The sequence below is a fragment of the Echinococcus granulosus genome (assembly GCF_000524195.1).
Source record: "Echinococcus granulosus chromosome Unknown EG_S00013, whole genome shotgun sequence".
In the NCBI taxonomy this organism is placed as follows: domain Eukaryota; kingdom Metazoa; phylum Platyhelminthes; class Cestoda; order Cyclophyllidea; family Taeniidae; genus Echinococcus; species Echinococcus granulosus.
In genome coordinates this window covers 966750-980208 of record NW_020170393.1, presented here as the reverse complement: position 1 = coordinate 980208, position 13459 = coordinate 966750, and the positions used below count along the sequence as shown (strand labels likewise).

Here is a 13459-nt window from a genome sequence, read left to right as displayed (position 1 = left end):
CAAAAGCACGCGATTCTGGCGAATCCTACGGGCCCGCATGTTGGTATTGTAAAGCGATCACAAGCCAACTCCAGAGGCCATCGCATGCTGCCTCAATTAACCAAGCCAATGAAAGATGCATTAAGAATAGTGTATTTCCATCTTAAAATATAAAAATAGACGATCGGATCGCCGACCTTTCATTTGACTACTCCCAGACGAAGAAGGAGTTCTAAAATGGACAAATTGTAGAGCTGAAATGTGCGGAAACGGAAGTGCTTTCAGACAGTAACTAGCATCGGGAATCAGTGCACGTTTACCTCATCAGTCAACCTTACCTCCAAGACATTTGTAGAAATGTCGCATTATCGTAAGGCGGAGAATATTCACCAGCCTAGACTGCAGCACGAGATTGCACATTTACTTCACCAGCTGGGCCTACAACGTTAACGAGTTGCAGTAAGAAGGCACATAGGAGAGCAAACAACGCTGATGTGTGCGTCCCAAAAAATTAGGGAAAAGTCGGCAGCATGGGCCAGTGCACGTTTACTTCATCATAACACTACCTTTAAGCGCGGGGTGCAGATGAAGAGCGAGTAAACGCCGCCTGCATCCAGTTCATGGACGACAGCAAAATGTCGGTACCACAAAGGCAAACAAATTCCAAAGCCAACCCGACAGACGATCGATAGAGTTGATTCTGGGGCTTCAGGGGGGACGCATCAGCGCGTGGCAGGAGTGGGGCAACGTCACCGTGGCAAGTGAGGCACAGAACCGTCTACTTCCGTGGTAGACTTCGCGCGTCGCGAAGGAACCAAGCACAGAAGTAGAGTCAGACACCAGCCCAAAGTGGATCACCGATACCCCTGCCACGTGCAGCTCAACACCGCCACTCGTCTAAACTACTCTCTAAAACAAGTATGACTGAAGATGATTGTGGATTTTGTCCATAAAATTAGTGCTGAAGTCAAAAACAAGGCAACAATAAATTAACAGGAATATTGGCGGAACGTTTAGGAGTTATTTTTACATTCTTATGTGGTCATAATCGAAATAGCAGTTTGGATGGATCTGCTTCCCTTTTATCAACATTTATTAAAACCATTTAAAAACCTAGCTAAAGATGTTTTTGTCCTTTTTACAATAAGGTAAAGCTTTTTGAAAGTTACGGGGTGTATTTTCGCTGACTGAAATACATTTATTGCAAAAACCATAACAACACTTGAGCAGCATTATTAAGAAGCCAACTTGCATAAAGACATTTGGAAACTGCTTTTATTATTATTCATTGTGTTATTATGCCACAATTTGCTATTTTTCTTGACTTTGCGCTTGTCGTTGCAGGCACATAAATCCCCATAGTTTTGGATTCTGCTCTGTGCCTCGACTTTGGGTCAAGCTAGTTGCATCCTCTTTCCTTTGCTTTATACATTCTTCCATAGTGCTTTGGCCCACCGCGACTTCAGCGAAACCTAGAGCGAAACCCATGCAACTATGAATCGTTTTCAGCTAACATTTTTTCAGTTCTTATCTTTTTAGAAACTCTTCTTCCAGGTTTTAGATCAGGATTAAGGTACTGACTTTATTTTACCAGCTTATGACCCCGTCATTATCTTGCAAGTGAATGACTAAATTTTTGCAACGTTGGAATATGCAGTGAGTTATTTTGTGAATGGGGAGAAACACCACGTTATCTGGAGATGTTCCCCCAAACCACTTTTTCTTCAAAAGATAAGCCATACTCCGTAGCGCCTTTTCGGCTGCATTACCATTCGCCCTCGTTTAGGTGAATGTCTCATTATTTTGAGTAAATCGTCAAGAATCGGGAATATGTGGTTGTTTGCGGTTAAGCATAGACTCCACTCATGGCAATTAACTAATCGACTCTGTTGGCAAATGAACCACGCTTTCAGGAACAGACCGAAAGTAATAATATTAAACTTACTCTAATGTAGTGCCTACATTGTTTTAATGTGCCTTTCAGAGAGGAGGCAAAGTTGCAATCCTAGTCTGATGTCATAGTTGACGTCTCCCAACCCTGAGAGCGATTGCAGTTCTTGTTTTCCTGATCGACCTCCCTCTAATAAATCGGTCCAAAGTAAATTAACCGAGTTGTCCTGAGAGCACTAGGAACAGGGAACAGGAGACCTGTATGTCTCGCCCTGCGCTGCTATTTTTCGACAGTGCTCTTTATTTTAGTAGTCTCCTTTGACACCAGCTGGGGGGCGAGTGCGGTTCTGGTTTTGAGTGGGAGCGTGTTGAGTTTACTGGTGTATGGTGCGGTCGTCATTGTCGGCAAAACCTTGACTGCCAAGTTGTGAAAACCGGAAGTATGGCCAGCACAAATATTTGATGCCACCATTCAAGGATAATCTCGCACGTTAGCTTTCAGAAGTCCTCAATTTTGTCTCAAATAAGCAGGATTTGACGCAATAGTAGGACCAGACGAATCGAATGGGGCGCGCTCAACTCACGATGCAAACGTGTGTGCATTGAGGCAAAGGAGGGTGTACATCGAATTTCAATTTGAAAAACAAAATACCTCAAGACAAAAGCAAAGGCAATATCACAAATAACGACAAAAAGCAACAAACACTGGACGAGGTCAAAACATCCACGTACAAAAAATAAAGGACAGATTAACCACAGTCATCCAACAGGGACGCAGAGAGGTCAGGTTGACGTTATCATCATCATCATGCGTGTCAGAGCTCCCAGCTGAAGAGGTGGTACTTCACAAGCATGTCTCCGGTGGACTCGAAGTCGTATCGGAATGCACCGAAATCCTGCCCCAGGCGTTGGTACTCGCGCAACGGCCTCAGACCCCCCAGGCCCAAACGAGAGAGCAGGCGAAGGGGCATCTTGGCGGCACGAAAGAGGCGTCGCACCTCCGCCCCTGTCCCGCTGTCACTGTGGTCACGCTTCTGGCACACTGCCTCGCTCACCTCCGCTAATGGGTTCAGATGGAAAGCGAACTGGCTGAGGACCCTAAATTTACAGCACAGGTCAGTAAGTAGATAGGTGAAGAGCAAGTTAATGGGACAAAACATTTCCTTTAGAACCTTGTTTACCATCTAAAATTTTGTTCCGAAGAGGATGAGGATTATTTAAACCAAATGATAAAAGTAGGTCATTGTATGAACGAGATGATAGCAGAAACACACCTCAGCTCACACTTGATCTGGACCCATCCCGGACTCCGCAGGAAGGACCACGGGTGATACCACTTTGTGACCACTTCTTCACACGAGCAGAGAATTTCCAGCCAGAGGTGAAGCACCAACTCGCTGCAAACGCGCATCACAGATTTGCTGTTCCATCACTCCAACAGCAGGTGAGCATGATAATCGAAAGCATGAACATACTTGAGACCGATGCAGACTAGAGTACGAAATTTGGCATCATCCGAAACGCTCGGTGAAGGATGCGACGCGTTGATGTTTTGGATAGACTACAATGAAAAGTAGGTGCCATCCGCTTGAGGAAAATATGGCAAAAAAGGAGGAGGGTTCCTTACTCGATAGAGGAGCTCCTCAGGACTCAGAACTTTGCCCACCTCATCCAATCGGAAGGTTCGGCAGAGCACGAGACGAGAGTGAATAGAGGAGGAGTCGCGTTCGGCTTCCCACACCGCGACCTCCTCAATGAACTTCCAGGGGCTCGAGCTTTGGTCTGTCAGTCCGCGGGTCTTTTTCAGCCCGTACTCAAAGATTGCGCACAATGAGGAACACAGTCTGAAACGATTAGTAGTAGCTACTACTGTGTAAATGTGGTTATCGCTGATTCAACCGCATTATGTGGCAACTCAACCTAGGAATATTTTGACTGACTCTGTAATCACTGTCAACACTTCTAGATCCCGAATCTTACCTGTTATTATAGGAAAGTTGCGCGAAAATCAACCTTTGTGCATAACTTTGAGACTTCAAGACTCAGACCTACCCGCGCCTGACTAGACTGCCGACACCGGGGTAGACGGAGTCGTCGCCAGCAGGAGAGTAGCGTTTGGAGCGCTCATCGAGCAGTTCCACCAGTTTGGCAGGAAACCACCCACGCAGACCGTTCATCTCACCCAGCCAGCAGTGCTCATCGTGCATGTCAACCACCGTGATAATGTCATGTCGCAGGAAGCCCAGCTCGTCCTTTTCCTGACGCGCAAAGTCCTCCAGTGCCTTGGCTCTTCTACTCTGAACCGCGGCCATCTTAACAAACACGGTTTTATCGTTTCAGGGGTTAAAAATGCCTGCATTGCCTTTGAGCGGGCAATGGAAAAGGGTCGAGGGGAAGATCTAGAGTGTAATTTGTCGAATATCACCCGAGATAAGCGGGCAGTAGTAATGCTTTTTCAACTTTCGGAGTAGAGGGTACTCAATTTGTATCACGAATGAAATCTCTATATTTCCACTTCGGCTAAGGAGAGGCCATTTAGAGGCTCTAAGCCTTAGCGGCTGAAAAAGCCAAGCGATAGAATCAGACTTACCTGAACGTAGGCTGTGAGATCTCGTCCATGACTTGCCAGAGAGTAGTCCGGTTGGGAAGAGACCTTCTCATGGCTAGGATCATTGTAATGGAAGTGGCGTACAATCTAAATTGGAGAGTAGTTTACATCAATGAGACTTTTTGCTCCTCTGAATGTGCAGATTTTATTTCCTTAATCCATGATGACCAAAACTAGGTAAAAGAAAGCGATCACAGCACCATTAGACACGCACCACTAGGATAGCCTGTCTCAGATTGACAAGCAGTTCCGTCTGCCGAATATTTTTAATTTTGGGATCGGCTGTGTTGAGATCGTGAAACTGGCGATAATAGTCGATCCTCGTGTGCTCGTCTGCGATCAGCATTGGTGGCGCCTCTTGAATCACCTCACTCACATTCCTCTCAAGCAGCACATACTCCATCTCCTCCTGAGGTCTGAAGGTGCGTGCTCGACCACCGAATACTCCACAGAAAAGGCTCAGTGGACCACCGTATCGGGACTCGTCCAACTCCCGTTTGGAAAGAAACTATGATTATTGAAATCCGCGATGGTCAGTTATGATTGAAAAAAAGAGCAAAAAAGTTTTATAAAATGTAATGGTGCGGAAAATTTACATCTTTATGAAGGTGAAACTTGTGAACCCATGTCAATGAATGAATTATGATGAGGAGTGGAATGAGGATGGAGTGCATTGTCTGCATGCTTAAACACGGGAAGACGCCCGTTCTATTTTGATGGAGGTCTTGCGCTAGGTTCAAAACGGTTTGTTCGACCCACGAGTGCTTATCGAGATGATCGTTTCCACACAGGGAATTCTACCACCAAGTGCAAAAGTATGGAAGATGCCATTTAAGCTAACTGTAACGTCTTAGCTGTTTATTTAACTCTTGGTTTTAGCTTCGCAGGCATTTTTGGGCTCCGCTATTGTACCTCCGCAGGGTAGCCTAGTCCCCGGGTCAAGCCACCAGCCTCTAGCCTTTCTGTCCGTAGGCAGAACATGCTCCGCCGGCTATAATTGCCCTCTTTCGTCTTCGGGCAAGTCGCAGGGCACTACACTAAGAAGCTGGAAAACATTTGACTATATTTCGCGTGGATGTGCAGCTTCTCACCTTAGAAGTAAATAATTAAAAAAAAACTGCTACAGTAAAGTCAATGGACGTGCTGGATGTAACCGTATGACATGGCGGTAGTGAGCGTGGATATGTCCACACACCAAGCATGAAAGGAAACTTGCCAACTGCTGGTCCCAGTCAAAAAAAAAGCAAATAGAAAAGTGAATAAAACGCTCTTTGATATATAAGACTGTAAAGTCGATCTCGTCGACTGGACGTACCTGTTTCGGCAATGGTCGGGCGTGCTCGTTCTCCCTACCCTGACTGCTCATTTCCACAATCAGTTGAGATAGATGGTGCCTCCGTAGTCCGTCGATATATGTCGGATCAAGGTACTCCTCTTCAAACGAATATGCAGTCTGCAAATGAGGAAATCAGTCTAAATCCATCCATCTTGTTGGAATCAAGTGTAGTCTACTTCACTGTTAACTTGACAGGTTTCACCCCCTTAACACCACCCATTCAAATACAAAAATGGATTTTGAGGAATAACCTTGATTTAAGCAGTACAAAATTTTCATGATTTACCCTTCAGCTTAAACAATGGAACAGATTTCATTCGAAATTAGTGGAAAGAGGGAAATGTGCCATGTGGGTGGGTTTTAATAGCCCCTTCAATGATCCATGTTCAGCTTTGTCATCTCAAATTGTCCGGCAGCAGCAAAATGGCTCACCATCTAGTGCCTAAACTCACGTGGATGTTCCTTTGCTCGGCGCTACTTTGGTAACTCAATGTAACTAACATTCCCTGTTACTTAGGCTTCGCTGCGTTGACCATTTATACCCCTCCCCACATTTGCAGGATGCTTGTCTTGAACAATTTACTCAAATTTCATGACAGAGTACCCTGCATTAAGTACTTTCGCCTCAAATCTAGCAGAGGCTAAAATTATGTCAAAGTGTCCATCTAGGTAGCCTTATAACGGCTCTACTTTTTCGAGAAATGTCGGTTTAATCGCCTGCTTTTCGGCAAAATCTAAAACCTTTGTACTTATTTATTGCCCCATTATCGTGGAATTCAAGGAAGTGGCGTTGTTCTAAAACTCCGATTTCATGTATCGTAATAAGGATACAATGTAGTCGCCGATTCCGATTCGATCAACGCAGTTGCACTCCGGCGAAGTTTTAGTATAAAGTTAATAAGACATCAGTTAGAGGTCAAAAATTGCTGTAAAAACACGAAGAAAAATCGTTATGGCCGCTTTAAATGACGTTACAAGGACGCTATAAAGCAAGCACCCTTCACAAAGTTGATCAAGTGAATCTACGGTAGTACTTGAAGTGAGTAGAGTCGCCCCAACCGTAAAAACAACATAACAAATCTTGCATGAGGGGCAGTAGTGATTCCGCAAAAAAAAACCTTACTCTGAAGTTATAAAGCTGTCCCTCCAAACAACATACTGTAGCCGCACTACTACCACCTCAAGCCGAAGGATGCCATTGACTGGCGTGAGCAAGTGGCATGTCGATTCCAGTTGGCAAAAACTGGGGTCCTGCTGAATTTACTGTGCTTGTTTATGAATTATTTACCGTCTTTTTCCTGATTCCTGTTCATTCATCAATCCCACCTCGCAAAAAAAGGATGTTGAAAGGTGGCTGGGTCACAGTTCAGCCTCGACCTCATTGTTCTTTCTGATAGGGGGTAATAATGCGGGCCAATGGACCAATTTAAAGGTGATGTGCTTTCAGGTTTTTTTTGCTAGCAGTAAAACAACCCTCTGTTTACTGCCCACGCACACACGCGTATTAGGAGCGGTACTGAGTTTACCACAAATAACACCCACAACTGCCTTTATTTCTCAACAACTGCGGGATGCTTATGCACTCAGAATTCACATGAACTAGATTTCACAATTTCAGCTTTAATTTTGAACAGCAGAAACGATAGTTATGCCATGCTGTATATTTTCGCTCCAGAGGCAATACACAAGCACGAGTTGCATTCACGAATGGCGGTTTTTGCTTGAACAACAAGTTATCCACCACCAAGTATTGCTTATGTTTACGAAAGCAGTTTCGTGATGTGGCAGTAGGAGTGAGTATTTTGGCGTCTTCCATGGATTGGTCAGCACTTTTACGTCTGATGATTGTTCCAGGGGTGAATCGGATGCTCCAATACGAGTAAATTTGCTCAACTAAGCTCAAATGGGTATTTATTCACATCTCCACCAGTTTTTCATATTGCACATGCCTCGTTTTAAACTACGAAGTTGGCGATGCCTCTGTATCAATCATATAACCAGAGGCGCATTTAACTCCCAGTGGCGTTGGAAAAAATCTCCCAGATAAACGCAGATTAAGTTCGTTAATAAAAAACATTTCAGGAGAGTAAACTCCCCTTCATTTTACGACCAATTAAAGGTACCTCGGATTAATGCTAGCAGTGAAAACAGCATTTCCACACTGCTACACGAAACTGTACGGTAGTCTCACTGATGCTGTCGAGTGGTGCGGATGATTGGTGACACTCAATTTCCACCGCAGCGTAACAAATCGTGATACTGCGCTCATAAGGCAATACTGCCAGTACATCTCACTAAGCTTCAGGTTTGTTTGTTCGCCAGACTGAAAAAAACTTCAAAAATTGTTCTTTGAAGTACCCAACTGCTTCATGAGTCACAACATTAAAAATTATTTGGCGAATTGACACGTGGATTCCACCATACACCTTTTACCTAAGATGAAGCATCCTAGAGCGTGTCGTAAACTGGAGTGTGGCATTGCGATGCGCCATGACATTAACACAACCAACTGTTAACCAATACTTGAATAATTTCCAGTTTCAAGCTACTTTTGTGGGAATCTGTTCGACACATTAAAAAGTCCCAATCACTAACCTTAATGAGTTCAACAACGTCCTTAATCGAGCCAGGGGCGTTTGAGATCTCATTGAAGAAACTGGCCGTATTGGTTGCGGAGACCAAAGCCTCCTCCTAAAAAAATCCAAATAGATTACCTTACCAAATGTATCAATAAATAAAGTACCTCGTAAACGCGACAAGGGTAAAATGTTGGTTTGCTTCCGTTACAGTGTGGGAATGGTTTCAATCACACGCACTCAAATCAGTACTATACTCAGGATACAGTATTTTTTAACTTGTATCACATAATAATCCTGAAAAAGGAAGCAGTCGGTACGTTAGCTTAACGTCTTTTATCTTAACTACACTTTTGATGATCGCCACCCAAGATACACTGTGCGTGGGGGAGGGGAAAGCTTACTGAGGCAAGTCAATCGGTGGGGGTAAATTGACCATTTATTTCTCGGACAACGTTCATTAGTAGTAAGAGGGGCTTGACCAGTTGCTTGAAGGCTTAGTAGATTAAGAATAGTGCCCCAAACCACTAACCTTGATCTTTAGAATGGCCAGTGAGATTCGAAAGAGCACGGTGGGTCCCTCGTAGAACAGGAGGTCCCACACTCGGAGCACGATTTGCATGGGTAAAACACCAGAGAAGAGTGTTAAAAACCACCCGAGTGTTATCAAGGGTAAATCTAAATCAAAAAAGATGTGTTGCAAATCGTGATATGCAAAGTTGAATGGAGCAGGAGTAAAGCATGTCCCGATTTTCTGTTAGATTCAACATTATGTAAGATTGAGAATATGTGTCCACTTGATTGAGTATTAAAATAAGCAATTGCGTCCAAAGGGCTTGATTGGACTAACTTGTAACTGTTTCAAGAATACAATTGTCGTAGGTTTAATCGCCTATTCATAACATAAACATTGACCTTTTGTAAATAGCCCAAGTGTAACAACTGCATAGATAAGCTATGAAACCCCTCATCCCGGTTCTCAGAAGGTCTGAGTTACCCTTGAAGCGTTGTACAGCCTCAAGTAGTCCTGTTAGGAGGAACACATATTCCGAACTACTAGCACTGCAACCCACAACCATCGCTGCCCGTAAATAACGATATCACTATAGCTGCATACTTATCAGTTCAGTCTTCAATAGTTCAAGCAGCGTCCCTAAAGCTGTAAGTTACTATATCACGGAAGCAAAGAGGAACTGTTAAGCCCGATAGCATAGGTGAGAGGGCTCTAAACGATTGGTAATGAAGTTCGACTTGTTGGCGACCCGGAAGCTCTGGGCAATCTTACCGACATCGTGCTGTTGAAGAATAGCATCGATGCGAGGGAGGAAGACAGAGATGAGTTGACAGAGGACGCGCTGGTCCGCCTGAACACCCAGAAGACTGTCAGCTGAGAAATACGAGGAGGGTAGGACCTCGTCAACAATCGCACACATCATCCAAAAGGCAGTCTCCTCCTCCAACAACAGCAACAGGTTGGCCGCTATCTGCAATGTGCATACACACCCAATGCCTTGTCACTGATTGGTGCGGCCTGAGGGATAATGGCTCTCGAAAGCTAAGCGGCATATCCAAGCGTTTTAAGTATAATCTATGTCCCCTGCCTAAACAAATACGTCATAACTGAATCAAATTGCCAGGTGAGGTTTATGTGGACCTAGCAACAGCTCAAAGCTCTGCCAATAAAGTCGGTGTCAACTTTGAAGAGACGTATGGCCGCATTGTTACCTGAGAAATCTTTCTTGAAGTGAACAGTGATCTAAAGATTATAAAGAACTTTGACGGATTAATGATGTCGTGACACAGAAATGTGGTTTTTTTACCAAGAAACTAATTTATTCATTTTACCCTAAGGGTCTGCAATTTTCACGCATCAAGTAAAGGCATATATCGGTTTTACTTTGGCATATTAGTTAGCCAGATTTTGAAGGGGAACCAACCACCACACCTCTAATGCCCTACTTTACTCAAAAATGAGGAAATGTGATTATCTCACACCTCCCTCATTATTTAGAGCTCGATCAATCTGTCTGCAACAAGCTTTGATGCTACCGGTTGCCACTGACTGATAAGGAACGCAAGGCATACGTTTGCAACGATGACAGTAAAGCCTTATCTTTGATAACAACTGTGGTAGTAACTTGATTCTTAAGGAAACTCTTATGCAGGTCGCATTTTGAACGCTGAAAGGTAAGTGTAATTACTAGACTACTGGCTCAGGAGCCGCTGAAAGTAATTAAGTAGTTAAACCGGGGGAATGTACAGCTGTGCTTTCTGTAATGAATAAATTGTTTTTAAGATACCTTTTTGTTCATCAACGAAGATGCTGAGGTGAAACGCGGGTCGTCAGAGAGCCGAATCATCTCAACAATCTATTACGCTTTTATACAAAGGTATTACACATTCTAAAAGGTACTGTAATACTCTAATTGTTTGGTTAACTATTGGTTTTGATAATGGGCCACCCGGGAGGCCCGCCATTGTACGTCCGCCGAACGGTCAGGCCTCTGAGCCGTGCCAGCAGTTCGAAGCCCAATTGTGTGTCGACAATGCCTATTCTCGGGGTGTCACAGAGTGACTATTATGGGACGAGATTCACAACATCTGAATATGGCTACTTGTGATTGCTTTTTCTCAGATTACAAGGCAAAAAACTAGAACCCACGGTCCAAAAAGTGGTGGTTTGACAGAGTTACAACGTAATGCCACATGCTGGGGACAATTGCGATGAGGTTCACGTCAAGCCATTTAAGCAAATCATTTCGGCACATGAAAAATATCGTGCAGATAAGGTCAACTCAAGAGGAATGCAACCAGGAGAAAGTAACCTGCTTGGGGATATTTTTAACTGCTGCATCATTCACTAGGAGTGAGGCCAAGTACACGGTGCTTTGAGATAAGTTGGTTGTGAGTGAGCACTCAGCTCAACGTAAACATGGGGAAAATGGAATGGGAAACACTCAGTAGTAAACTGATTCATTTTTTTGTGGCGAGGTTTGCAAGTAAGCTGACTAGCAGTAATTACGGCTACTATTGGCGCAGCACACCATGGGATATCCTTTCGTAAATGCGCGTCTTCCGGTAAAAGAAGGCGTAGGGAGTTAATCGTTAAGATACATTTTAAGGGGGAGAGATGCCGAAAGTATTACTTCCGGCTCAGAGGAGTCGTAAATACTTACTTACCACTCCCAATCCCTGACAGTAGCCTATATCAGTGTAGAGCCAGGCAACTGCAGTTAAAATTCGACGCAATCGAGGAATTCCGATAGACGATCCCGAGGAAAAGCAGACATTGTTAGGCATTGTTCTCAACAGGTCCTAAACAGGAAATCAGATGACGACTTTCGCAATTGTATAGCATCTTTATCTGAATTTATCGAATGTGGCGCCTCAAGCAAACCTTCTCAATTTGGTGGGCAACCTTTGGAGATACAGAGGAGCTGTATCGAATGACCTCGGCGTAACTAAGCGGAACTTTCCTGCCGCCACCACCGCCATCATTGCTGGCTTGTTGCTGCTCATAGGCGCGAGTGAGACGCGGCCAAATTTGGGCGCGTATGGAGTGAGGAATGCCATCACGGGGACTAAGTTTGGAGTCCGGATTAGGCACTCCTGACCACTTGAGTCGCTCACCAGAATTTTGTGGGTCCTCTAAACCACGAATTAGCTCAGTCAAACGCGGGGATGCGCTCAGACGGGGAAGAAGACGACTCCAGAGGGAATCTTCACTACCACACTCCTCCCCAATCTCGTTAGAATCACTAAACCGACCAGTGTATGAGAATTCAAGGCAGGCCATCCAGACTCGCCGATTTTCCACTGATTCAATGAGCGGTTGCGGTAAAGCTTCTTCTGCGTAAAAAGTGAAGGAAGATTACGCTAATAATGTTCGACCAGAAAAGACATTAGAGTCTAGTGAAGCACTCGAAAAGGTCATTTATGCTGCTCTTTCTTGCATAAAATGCGGCAAAATAACACGTGGCTAAAATCACTCCAAAAAATTGCTATTACTTACTTTCACGATCAATCTTAAAGCCAAATTCATCAATGATGATTGAGGGTTTTTTTGTGCGCTTTATCGAGCCTTCGCCAGCTTTTTGGGTAGTCTCCTCCTCTGATAAGCTAAGATCATATTTTAAGGTATCGTCAAGTGGTCGAATGGTCTGTGTCACGGCGGAAAATGGTATAGGAAGATCCCATTCCTGATTACCATCAGGTTCATGAATCCCCTCATCGCATGGCTCCAGAGTTCCCATTAGAATACTAGCTCTAAAATTAGGCAATTGTGAATAATCGCACACTTATTATAAACCATTAACAACGAGTATGTAAACAGCAGATTCGGAATTCCCTATTGACATTAAATATCTAGTGACACTTTGCAACCAGAAGGAGCAACCAGGGATTGATCATAATAAACAACGCGTCTTCAAGAGATAACGTCAAAAGAAATCATTTAAAAATGAACAAACACAGTGAGAAAACGACAGAGACCGCCACGTCCACAGAACGCCGAGCCCAAAGTGCGCACGGCCGCTTGAGTGACTAAGCCCATTAAGTAAAACAAAACAGTAAAATGCTTTTTGTCTTAATATAATTATAAATACAACAGCCCACTATATAAAGGTTTAATTGGTATGATAAGTCTATATTAAATTGTTTGCTGATGTCGTTTGCTACAGCAGCTCCCCTAGTCTTCCTGAAATTGTGATTAGCCATAGATGTGAGGAGGAATATATGCTAATTATGCACAAAAGGGCTGATTAAGGGTCATTTTACCAGACTAAGGCGCATTACGACAATACAGGCGAACAAGTAATTGAGTATGAAGCAAAACTAAGCATTAATAAACTCCACTACAATCAAACCTTGAACATATGGAACGTAAGTTGCTGGATTCCACCACAGATCAAGAGACACTCCAATAAAGGCAAAAATTGCTTTATTTCAGAAGCTAGGCCATAAATCATTCATATCATACCTTAGAACACTCCACTTCCATTTAAAAATGGCCCAATACGTCACTATTAAAAAAGAACTAATCGCCGTTGCAATAATTGCTTGCAATGCCGC

The 13459-nt window shown here is 43.8% G+C and overlaps 1 protein-coding gene across 1 annotated transcript; it reads right to left on the bottom strand. All coding sequences in view use genetic code 11, as the record gives it.

Annotated features, from left to right (window-relative positions):
* Positions 1–2684: 2684 nt before the first annotated feature.
* EGR_02818 (Small G protein signaling modulator) lies at positions 2685–12642 on the bottom strand (the record flags this gene model as incomplete). The annotated part of the gene is made up of 12 exons (XM_024492067.1): positions 2685–3053; positions 3497–3713; positions 3922–4181; positions 4460–4564; positions 4692–4985; positions 5793–5930; positions 8409–8504; positions 8922–9067; positions 9675–9873; positions 11570–11704; positions 11787–12238; positions 12402–12642. The coding sequence occupies 12 exons, from the start codon at positions 12640–12642 to the stop codon at positions 2685–2687; spliced, it is 2652 nt and encodes an 883-aa protein (XP_024353561.1).
* Positions 12643–13459: the final 817 nt, after the last annotated feature.